This window comes from Diaphorina citri, unplaced genomic scaffold, assembly GCF_000475195.1.
Source record: "Diaphorina citri unplaced genomic scaffold, Diaci psyllid genome assembly version 1.1 scaffold499, whole genome shotgun sequence".
NCBI lineage: Eukaryota > Metazoa > Arthropoda > Insecta > Hemiptera > Psyllidae > Diaphorina > Diaphorina citri.
The window spans coordinates 103226-115690 of record NW_007377934.1 but is presented as its reverse complement, the minus strand read 5'-3'; the positions used below and the strand labels follow the sequence as shown (position 1 = coordinate 115690).

The 12465-nt window shown below is 42.7% G+C and overlaps 1 protein-coding gene across 1 annotated transcript; it reads right to left on the bottom strand.

The window, feature by feature from the left end:
* Positions 1 to 329: 329 nt before the first annotated feature.
* LOC113467545 (plexin-B) lies at positions 330 to 7798 on the bottom strand (the record flags this gene model as incomplete). Its single annotated transcript, XM_026823780.1, has 1 exon — positions 330 to 7798. A coding segment is annotated over one exon (5559 nt), but the record flags the coding sequence as incomplete, so codon positions are not given.
* Between the last annotated feature and the right edge of the window lie 4667 nt (positions 7799 to 12465).

Sequence of the window (12465 nt, the reverse complement as noted above, 5' to 3'; positions counted from 1 at the left end):
AACACAATCACAGTAAAATGTTCGGTAGCTATATTGTGTAGAGTTTTACACATGTAATGTTCATACATATGTTCATTTGATCCCACGCTGTTTTCATTTCACACTCTTTTTTTTTATCAAACAAGGGACAGAAACACATATTGCCTAGGTAGAAATGACTCTGAACTACCTATCTAAAAGTTGTAGAAGAAAAAGAAAAATCCCCTAGTTCCTCATTTTTTCTGCTCTTTGACTTGGAAATCTCACCCAGGTAAGCGCAACTGGTATATAAGGAAAAAAAAAAAAAAAAAAAAAAAAAAAAAAAATAGACCCATTCTTGTGTTGCATTTTTTGACCATTTTTCCCCTCCCATCATTGTGATGGGAGTGAGAGAAGAAGAGATTGACGGATTACTGAACATATAAAAAAAAAAAAATGACCCATTTTTGTGTTGCATTTTTTGACCATTTTTTTCTCCCATCATTTTGATGGGAGTGAGAGGAGAGAACGACGGTACCTATACGCTAATCTACGTATACATTAAAAAAAGACCCATTCTTGTGTTGCATTTTTTGACTTTTTTTCTCTCCCATCGTGGTGGGACATTGTAATGGGAGTGAGAGAAGAAGAGAGGGAGGGAGGGCAATTTTTCTCCAAACTTTTTTTCCGAGAATTTCCTGTCATATTTCTCTGCTTACTTCCTAAAAGTTCCATTTTGTTTCATTTTTTTTTAGAAAGCCTAACAGTGCTAAGCCTGTATTTATCGACTTTTTGCTAGAAATTTTCCTCTTAGGGGGCGAATTTCAAGATTTTTCTCCGAAATTGCAAGCTTCCTACCTAGTTCCTAGAATTTGTGATTAGAAGTTTAGGCTTGAAGCCTGTATTATCAACTTTTTACTTTTCTTTTCCTGTAACGAATATTATGTAATAGGCTGAAATTTTTTGTCCTACCGAACTTTTTCTCTTGAGGGTGACTTTTTAATCTAGGGTAGACGTATTAAGTAGTATAAAAAGCTTTAAAAGTCAACCAAACTTTTTGACCTCTTTTTCCATTTTCCCTCTTTTAAAGCACACATTGAACTCCTGGACTACTTTTCACCTATCGCTTGCTCGCCCTCTACTTGTTGGTAACAAAAGTAACCAACACCAGTCAGTGGTAACAAAAGTAACCAACACCAGTCAGTGGTAACAAGAGTAACCAACACAAGTTTGACCGTAAATCTGGGTGATGTTTTCATTACAGACAGATCATTTCAGAGAGAGAATTTCAAGAAGGTTAAAAACAAACGGGAGAGAGAGAGAGAGAGAGAGAGAGAGAGAGAGAGAGAGAGAGAGAGAGAGGAGAGAGAGGGAGGGAGGAATGGAGAAAGAGATACTTTTTAACACACTGTTGCACATGACATATGAGAATGTAGGATGAAGAAGAAGGAGAAAGAGAGAGAGAGAGAGAGAAAGAGAAAAAAGAAAGAGAGGGAAGAGAGAGAGAGAGAAGGATAAACGAGTAAATTACTCTCCAGACAATACAAGACATTTGTGTGCTCTCTCTCTCTCTCTCTCTCTGTTTTGTTTTTCTTACATCCAGGGTCCGACATTCATTGTAGAGACTTTAAAAAAATAGGCGAAAAAATCTTTAAATAAGGAAAAGGAAAATTTTCGTTTTCAAGCACCTTAAAGGCCCTTCAAGATTCCTGTCTACCCGATCTCCCGGAATGATCATCCTAATCTTCAGTTCAGTTAGTGTCTAGCAGGACACTCTGGAGTTTGCACCCTGGTATAAGAGTAGAAACCTAACTAGAGAGATAGCATCTAGCAAGACACTTCAGACCCTAGTATAAAAGCATATTGCTATGGTTTTTCCCAGCAAAGTCGAAAAAAAGAAGAGCATGGGAAAAGCGTTTTTTTCTAATGTTTACAATAGATATGTACACAGACTAGTATAGACAACAGCAGTGCAATCTCGCAATGCATTATATTTTGCTCCCTGAAAAAACCCTATGTAATTTTCAGATACCCTACGGGACGTAATGTAATTGGAATACATTAGAAGATACATAAATGCCCCCTCTCCCTCGTCGCGCTCACTTTTCTCTGCTGTCTAATTGGTCTTTGCAATCTAGGGGAAAAAGTTTCCTCGCCCTCTCTTCTCTCTCAGGTCAGAATATAATATCGTCGTGCCAAGGGTCGTAAAATTATCGATTTGGAATCGTCTCAATACGTGTGTCTGCCGTGGCGGTGTCTCGTCAGCATGGCAGTGTTACCGTCAGCAGGCAGAGGTCTGCTCCCCGTCCAGAGTACAGAACACATTCTCCAGCTTGTGAGCCAGGTGTAGCTTGCTACAGTGTGGATCTGTGTCCAGGGCTGTCAGGATCTGCTCGTGGTACTTGTTCACGTAGATGTAAAGTTCCTTCAGCGCGGACACCGTGTTGAAATGACCCTCGTGTGATCGCGATAGTTCCGACATGAACACATTCAAATCTTCGTCCCCCACGGGCGGCAGACTTTGTATATTGGCGTAGAACCTGCGCACAATATCGCGATACTTGTGTATATCCTTGGCGAACAGAAGCTTGTTGGAAGGCGAGTCCTTGCCCAGCCGATGGTCACTCGTCGAGCAAGAGTCCATAAAGGTTTGCGCAATCACAGATAGAGAGGAGTCCACAGTGGGTGTCTTGTGGATATCGAAGATGAAGTCTGGATTCTTGATGAAGTTGATCCAGAATCGCATGGGCAGCGAGTTTGACTTCCAGGCATGCACTATCTCCGCGTCACTAATATTATGTCGCCGCGCACTCTCATCAAACAAATCAAACAGCCACTTGATGGAGATGGGGAGATTCTCGTTCACCGTCAGTATCGTGTTGAAGAAGTCATCCACAAACTTCTGTACAATCCCCTTGGTAGACAATAACCTGGTGAGGAAGATCTCGGGAATGGTTTTATGCATACGCTCCGGCTTGGAGTTGCTGTTGAAGTTTTGATCTTCAATGGGTTTCACCAGATGGAACACATTATCACCGGTGTCTAGATTACCGTTGGCAAGGGGTTTGGCATAGGGAATGGGATTGAAGTAGCTGCTCACGTTACAGTTGGGGATAGACTTATGCGGATAGCTCATCGTGTGGTTATAGGATTGCTTGTGAATGAGACACATGATGGCATTGTCTTTGACACCGTAGTGGCTCAGGGTGTTCACTTTCTTCCAGCCGTACACATTCTTCGTGGTCAAATCCTCATCATTCAGAATGAGATGTCCCCCTCTCCCATGCCGCCACTCGAGATCTATCTCATGAATATTAGGCCGCATACTGTGTGGCGTGTTCTTATAGAGCGCATCCAGAATCTTCGACTTCACCTGACTAATTGTATCACAGGACAGAACTTTACATTGCATCTTTTCCTCTAGCACTTCTTCCTGCATGACGTGCAGGGTATGGTAGGTTGTCTGGTAAGGGATCTTCTCATAGCGACCGTCCTCCTGAACAATCCTCAGATTCACTGAACAGAAGTCCACGTTCTCACGTAGAAGTTTCTCCTCACTGAGTGAATATCTCGCCTCATGTGTGTAATAGTCGACAGGACCTTTCTCAATCTGATACTTGATCGCCTTGTAAAGGAGGAACAGGGAGGAACCCGAGCAGTCTTTCAAATATTTATACATACACAATGACATCCAGTTTGTCAACATCTTCTCCACCACACTCTCAGTGCGTCTCAGCATCAACTGAGGATGTTTGGTGGAGACAGATTTCTCAATGAGTTTGAGAAGTAATATCTTAAGGATCTCCGTGGAATATTGCATTTTGTTCATGAGAATGATCATCAGGAGAGAGGCCACATTGACCTTGTCTCGGATGTTGAAGGTCTTCTGATTCTCCAGCGTTTCTATGAAGAGGATGAGGAAGTGTTTGTTGTTGATCAGTTGCTCAAACTGGTACATGGCATTGTCATAGTTGTTGATTTGATTCATACGAGACTTGTCGTTGATGAGGATCGGATGATCTTTGACCCCCGGGAAGAACACCTTGAGAATATACTCGTTATGATTCAGCGTGGGAATGCCGGTGTTTTCCAAATCTGCCGTCAAGTCCGTCATGTCTGTCTGTAGTTCGGCAAACGCTTGTTTACATTCCAGTCTTACGTTGGACTCGAGGGTGTCCATCTGGATTTGAATGCGTTTGTATTCGCGTTCTGCGCGGGTGCTCTTGTGTCGGTAGACAAACAGAATAATAACAAACACAATGAGGAGACAGATGGAGCCCATGGCAATACCGGCCACAGCCTCGGACGGTAACGAAGTGTAAGGACTCAGCATCTCATAACGCAGGTATCCTATCCTGTACTTGATGATCTGGCCTACATGGACCATGACCAAGGGCAAGCCATTGGGTGTATTACTACCGTTATGATCTGTACCTACAGGCTGAGTCATGGGCGGAATACAAGACAGTTGATTACTAGAGAGAGAAGTTATATTGCACAGTTCTGTCCCGATCGTCACACGGATGTCACTTTCATCACTCGCCGTGTTCAGATTTTCACCTTCAATCACCAAGTTGTCGCCATTATAATACTTCACATTGTTGACAAACACAAGGTAGCGCGGATCTTCTACATATACAAGGCGGGATGGATCCCCCTGCTTGTATTTCTCCAGGTCAGTCACACTATCCACATTGTCCATCACGAAACCTATCTTGAGTTTCACATGATTCTTCTTGTGAGCGTTACGTTTCCGGCGACGTGGGAACTTGCGGAAGAATTCCGTGATGGAAGGCGAGGGACATTCCATCTGCGCCGGATCGAGCACATTGCACGTTGTCTTGTTGATAATCTTGGACGGCGTGTCGACAAACACAAACATTTCCGGTTTCTGAATCGTATCGAAGTTGGTGCCATGGACCCGAATGAGACGCCCGCCCGAAGCGAAACTAATACTCGGCTTGATTTCGGAAATGGTCGGGTCGGACTTGTAGATGAAAGGCTCATTGAGAAGGGTTCGGTTCGCGCCATCGATACTCACAATCAACTTGTTAACAGTACGCGGTACGATGGATCGTGTTGTAACACATGTGATGCGTCTGCTAGAGGATTGCGTGATGTTCACATGACAGACGAGCTCATCCAGGTACACCTTGATGTGGGAGCCGATGTTCAGATTCTCTCCCGTGATAGATAGCACAGTTCCGCCACTGACAGGGCCTAGCGCAGGAATCACATCCTTGAGGACAATATTCTTGAAGCTGAACTGCACAGCAGATTCTGTGTAGCCTATATTGTTGCTGACAAACACAGGCGCTATCTTCTCCACATTGGACGGTTCTGTTCGGCAGATAATCTTCACGGAAATCTCATAGTCAACAAGCTGGCAGTAGGTTTCACCGATGTGAATCTTCCCCCGGACATCTTCCTCTTTCAAACCCAGATTACTTCCTTCGATAGTAACCATAGTTCCGCCTTCTATCGGACCGCTCAGGGGTTTGATCAGATCGATCCGAGGCTTGGGACATTCATTGGTCATCTGACTACATGTCTCCTTATAGCTACATGTGTTCACACACCAGGTGCACTGGTACTTGGCATGTCTTGTGATGCACAGGGAACAATCAGGGTGTTCCCGATGAGAGCCGAGAATGTCACACTTATACAGGGTGATCCCAATAGTGTCCACGTGATGGTTTCGGTTCCACACCATACTCACGGTTGCCTCGTACTCTCCACTATTCGCTTCGTACGTGTACGTCGTCCTATCACACACGATGAATCGACTAGACTCCATGCGCGCCGGTAGTACCATGTTGGCGCCTTCAATATTGACAATACATTGGAAGCCTGTGTGTCCGACTTGAGGATGTGGGAGGTTGTCTACTTCGAGCGTGATTTCCTTCGGAATGTTATTGGGCAAGAGGATCGGCTCCTTTGGTTTCTTGATCCTTGGACATTCCTTAGCACCGTGCAGGGCGAGTTTGATCGGATTATTCTCACCACTGATGACCACACGTTGACACGTGCTAATGTTATGTGTACATTTGTTCTCATAGACACACCAGTTACATGCCCACTGACTTCGGATACAGTCGGTACACTTCGTGTGGTACGAACAGTCGTAGAACGCAAAGTTCCGGGACACGAAATCCTTGTTGGTTTCTGAGCTGCGTACGCTGATAGGCACATAGATGTGGTCTTGGTTTTCAGGAATGTAAGGACGGTTGTTAATACTGGGTGTCGCACACGTCAGACCACTCGCACTCAGGGTGGCATCGATCGGCTCCGAATTACCAAACACACATTTATATTTAGCACCGTATGGTAATTCAGGCAGCGTTCGGATGGTCAAATGAACCAGGGAGTTTTGATTGATAGGAATACGGTCTGGGATAATCTGCTCAAAGTCAATACATTGCTGTCCTGTACCCAAGCTCAGCCAACGGGGAGAACTCTGGTTCGCTTTCTTACAGGCGTTTCGAATGGTGCATTTCTTTTCTAGCGAGCACCAACCACAGTATGGATCCTTACTATCCAGACACATGGTACAGTTGGAATAGCTAGAACAATGTTCTACAGGAAGCTTGAGTACATTCCGTGTGGTGAGTAAGTAGATGTGATCATTGTGAACCTGTGTGTCAGGTAGGATGGTGTTCCCCTTATCCAATGTCATCTGTTCATACTCTATGCCCACGACTTGGTTCATATTGGAAGAGATCAATACTTTCTTCAGAATCCCATTGGATGTCCCCAGGAAGATGACCGTGTTCTTCTCTGTCACTGCCAAGGTTACCGAGGTCACCAGATGATTCGGATAGTTGATGATGGAGGTGGCAACCATGGGTGACACACCGGAGATCTTCAGTCCCACCTCACAGAAGTTGAGGATATTTCCCGTGGATCCGGCTTCCGGACAGTTCCCATCCAGGACAGGTCCGGATATATAAGGCATGTTCCGATACTTGATGCTTCCGTTGAAACACATGTGTATGTTCTCGTCAAACTTGTTGTCAATATCTTGCAGCGTGTACAGACACACTGCTGAGCGACCCACTGGTTCATTCGTAATGCCCTTACTCGGGGAGAATGTCGCTACTAGGATGGGTTTATTCGGCTCAATGCCCAGGTTTGTCGCTAGTTCACTCCCGGGGATGATGATCTTGGCGTCCTGCGTGATATTATACACAACCGGCTCATAGCTCTCATTCTCATTGACCATACACTGTAGCGTCACCTCTGTGTAGCTATCGTAGTTGGAGTCACTAATACACACCCGCGCGATGCGGGTCACATACCCCATCTCTTCCTGGCCCGGCAGGTGCGACTGCTTCTGCACGAGAACAAAGTACGCAAAGTCACTCGAATTAAATCCATAGACATACTTGACAAGAAAGTGATCGCGATACTTGACGTCAATCCGGAGCAGGGGTTGCTTGAACGAATTCTCCTTGATGTCCAACCCAGAGAGACTCCTACTCGAGATGGCCGGTACGTCATGTCGGTAGTCTCCCATGTTGGTGAACGTTGTTCCTACGTAGAGCACATTGGACTTACTCCACTGGTTGTACTTCTCCGGACCAATGAACGCATAGGTCGACGCGCCCTCGTCATTGGCTGCAATGGCCATGGGGATACTGTGCGCAGGCGCAGAAATGTTCTCCGAGTGGTACTTACGGCAGGCTCCCTGGAGGATGGTTCCACACACGATCAGATCGCGTGAGTCCGGATCCAACACGAGAATCTTGTTCATGTTGTCGGTGAGGGTGGTCGGGATTTGATCCCCCTCGGAGCAGCCGCCTGCGTGACATTGCGGGCTGTCCTGCTGAGGACCTGCAAGACAAACAGACGACAAATCAGATTAGGTAGGTAATTAAAATAAATAAAATGAATTTTTTAAGAGGTTTCACAGAGGGAACTGTAAACTGCTAACATCTTAGCGTCCCGAAATTCGAAATCGAAGAGAGAAGGAAGACTTTTATTTAAATGTCAAGATATTCAATACATTTGTGGTTGATTAATTTTCAAATTTAAATCGTAAATATTGTAATGTACTTATGACCTTTCACAAGAGTGCACTGTTCTTAAATATTAATGTCGCTATTTATTAAAACCAAAAGTACCATTTGGAATATTAGACTCCAGTTCAGCATTTGCTGAGACCTACAAACAACTAGCTGTAGCAACTAGCAAATAATCCTTAACGTATTGAAAAAGGATTAATAAAAACCAATTTTCAATTCTTGAATTGCAATGACAACGTACCACTGTTAATGGTCAAGGCAAAACTAAATTAATGTCTATCGCTGGTTTTGAACTCTCGACCTCACACCTGCATGACAGTTCTAATTACCTACTGGGGAACTTGAAATGGAATTCTTAATTAAAAAAACCTAATCCCAACTTGGCCGAGCTATAGTGATCAAGGTCCTAGAATTTTCCACTCCCTCCAAAGAAATGTACTTCTTTTGAGAAGTAAAGGTGTGTCCACACAGTCAACGGACGACGATCGATCATGTTTGGACAGACCTTAAGACCCAGTAGTTTTCTTCGGCTTCTTCTTTCTCTCCTTTCTTTTCCCTCTTCTTCTTTTCCCTCTTCTCCTTCTTCTTCCTCTAATTCTTTTTCTCTTTCTTTTCCCTCTTCTCCTTCTTCCTCCTGTTCTTCTTCTTTTTCTCCTTATTTTCCCTCTTCTTCCCCCTCTTCTCCTCCTTCTTTCTCCCCTTCTTCTCCTTCTTCCTCCTTCGTCTCCTTTTTCTATTCCTTGTTCGTCAATTTATTTCATGTGACGGGATTTTTCTGAGGGAGCTTTCCCACCGAAAACACAGGGGAGAAAAAAAAAAAAATAGGTTTCCTTCCTTCATATTTCAGATTGCCCGGACACCTGGACACTGCAGACTGTTTCTTTGCGGTACCTTAAAGATAAAAACACACTACTATCACGACACGTGAGCTCATGTGATGTGATAGTAGTGTGGCCTTGAACGACATTACCTACAATATTATGGGAAAACTTTGAACTACATCTTTCTGACTCCCCATGAGCTCACGTGACGTGACGGTAGTGTGTTTCTACCTTAAAGTTGGCGAAAGAATCGGTGTTTCACACATCAATCAAAACAATCGCGGTCATCTCAAACCAAAATACCGAATCTTTTTAATAAATAATTGCTACTTGCTACCATTTAGCACCTGAAATTTCTCAAAGACTTCCAATTAGTGTAACAGGTAGCATGGTAGCACATTCACACAAAAAACTTCACATACACAACTTCATGTTTACTTCAACTCCAATTAGGAGGTCATTCATTCACGTGTGAGATTATGAGGGCACAAACAAAAATTGTCCATTTCCGCAGACAAAAATCTCAACCAAAACCAAACACCAACCAAATTGGTACCTAAGTAAATATAATAATAATCATAAAAAACTATCAAAGTAAAAATGAGCGGAAGAGCCAGGGTCTCTTCAATTTGAAAGAAGTTACTGTAATGACGTAAATAACTGAACTAAGACTGAACTGAGGACAATCGAAACTGGATAATTGAGTCTTCTTCTTTTGATGCTTTTTTTTTTGTCATCTTCCCGTTCAGTACCACACAGAAATACTAATAATACTATTATGTGCTATTAAAAAGATTACCAGTTATCCAGGTTTGACTGTATGAAATTATAAATAATGAATGTGTAAGACCCCGTTCCCACTTGTGACTTTCACCCGATTTTTCCCCCGAATGTCCTGGTGGCAATGTAATTTAAATGAGAGTGTTCCCACTACACGTGACGCGATTTTTTCCCCGAACGACACAAAATATCCTATAGCCTGTACCTGTAGGCGATGTGGGTAATTAATTAAATTAAATGAGAGTGTTCCCACTACACACGGTTCACGACACGATTTTTTCCGAAAGACAAAAATGTCCTGTAGGCAATGTACCTAATTTATTACTAGGCAATGTAGGTAATTTATTAATCAAGTGTGTTCCCACTACACGATTTTTTTTCCGAACGACAAATGGGAACAGGCTCTACCAGAACAATCAAGTACTATGACTGAACCACTGAACACTGAAGTAATCCCAAACATGACAACCATGATTGTGTGTCATTGTGAGGACAGGAGCTATCTGTCCTATCAAGTGAATCACAAAGCATACCGCCAAGGTGTGGCACTAGACTCGTATGGTCTGTGTCGTAACATGCGCATCCCGTAGTATGTCTCTCATTAGATGGGCGAGAAGAGACAATACTTCCTAATTAGGTGTCGGGTCAATACGAGAAAGTAACGTGTTGAAATATTTGCAATCGAAAACCGAGTGCAATTTTTTTTCGTCTGCCTTGTATGCACCAATTGCGCTACCAATTCTCTCGCCCGGACAGAAAAAAAATCCTGAATAGATAAGGTTCGTTCTCGAAACGGCTGGCTTTCTCCTGTCCTTTTTCTCTCTTCTATTTTGGGACGATGAGACCTTTGATAGAGGGAAATGTGACAACGGAGGTCTTATCGTTCCGAAATCGAAAAGAACGGACATGATAGAACGCCAGCCGTTCCGAGAACGAATCTTATCTGTTCAGTAAGTTAGGCTCGCTCGGGAATCTATCAAATTATGGTACACGGAAATACATATGTCAACAGAAGTCTTTTATCGTTTCGACATCAAAGAGGACAGGACACGAGAAAGCCAGCCGTTCCGAGAACGAATCTTATCTATTCCAGTAGTGGAAAAAACACCTCAGTACTTAAATGACCTCGACGCCGATTTTCTCTTCTCAATAATTTCTTTTCCTCTGGTCCTGCATTTATTTTCTGGCTGTGGGGGTTAATTAAAATCGAGTGGTTTGTATACCTTCCACCCAATTCCTACCCCTTACCACCCCATTCCTTCCCCTTCCTACCCCATTCCTACCCACGGATTTCTGAGTGCACCCTACTGCACCCCACCCATCTTCTCGCGGTTTTTCCAGTCTACCGGACGCAAAGGCTAAGACGCAGACTTGGAAAACTGAATCCAACCAATAATTTTGAGATTTTCAGTTTTTTTTTTTTCATCACACTGAGTAGCTTCTCAACAAGGTATCTGGCAAAGGTGGCAAGCATTCTAGCAGAATAGATTGCCTGTGAAGTAAGTAAAGGCACAATTTAGTTTAGAAAAAAAAAGGTGCAAAGTGTGACCTTTTTTAAAAAGAGGTTTGATAGAGGGAACTGTAACTGCTAAGGTCTTATCGTCCCGAAAGCGAAGAGAGAAGGAAGACAGGATAGAAAGACAGCCGTTCCGAGAACGTAGATGTCAAGATGATCGTTTCTAATAATCAGAAGAACGTGGGTTCAACCCGACCGAGGTCCAGGCAGAAAATTTTGTCCCCAACACTACTCGAGAATTTGACCACGGTAAAAAGAGGTAGCCACGGTAGCCTACTCCTGAGGTAAAGGAACTTTTTAAAATTTAATGTTAGTAAACTTATTTAAAAAAAAAAAAAAAAAAGTCCCTAGTGGATCTCCTACATTATAGTGGGTATAATAATTATCATGATATGCCTCAGAAATAGTACGTTTTCTTGAAAGGGGGATAAAAATTACTACAAAAGGAAACCACAAACACCTCAAAATCAAAATTAACCCCGCATTTATAAAAATGTTGCCAGAGACATGCCTGGTGTTTTACTGCTTTACAAAAGTCAGAAGTTAGCCAAGTCATATCTCACAAGATAGTAAAAACATTGCTACTCCAAGTAACATTATCTTCATGGAATTAATATAAAGTTTTCATTCGAACAACAAATATGTAATTATAACTTCCTAGCCTATCCAGGTATCCAGACTCCCAGAATGGTGGAAACTATGCCTTCTTATCTCTGAGTCGTAAAATTAGAAGTACTTCCAGGTACCTTACAACTGCACTTGAAGAAAAAAAGTTTGTTGGAAACTCGAAATTGAATGATAAAATAATGCAACTTCTCGTTATAATTTCTTTTTTAAAAATAAATTTTAATTAATTTATGTCAACTTTTTTTTAGATATAAAATACTACGTACCTAGTCGGTAGGATTAGAAAAAAAGTTCTCATTTTGTACACCTCCAAATGTGGAATTTTCATTTCCAACAAACTCCCATTTTCTTTGAGAAAAAACCTCTGCCATCCACGAAAATTAAAGCGATTCCTTTGATAATTTCAGGGTTTTATTGATACAACACAAAAATATTTAAGTACAAAGCACCAATTCTCGGAGACTTTTCCGGTACGGTCTCCTAGCATACTCCAACACACATTTCTAAATGAACCTGTAGAACTGGGCCTTACCTCACCAGTTAAGGTTAAGGGTTAACACACGCAAATTAGCGGATTATGAGAACATGGTTGTATGCATCGGACATTTTCATTAAGTTCTCTATTGATGGATATCCATCACGTCTCTACCTTATTAATTAAAGATCGATAGTCATGTTCACACCAGATTTCTTACCGCCTCTGCGCCAGTATTGAAGGTCTAAGCAAAGATCAAAGTCA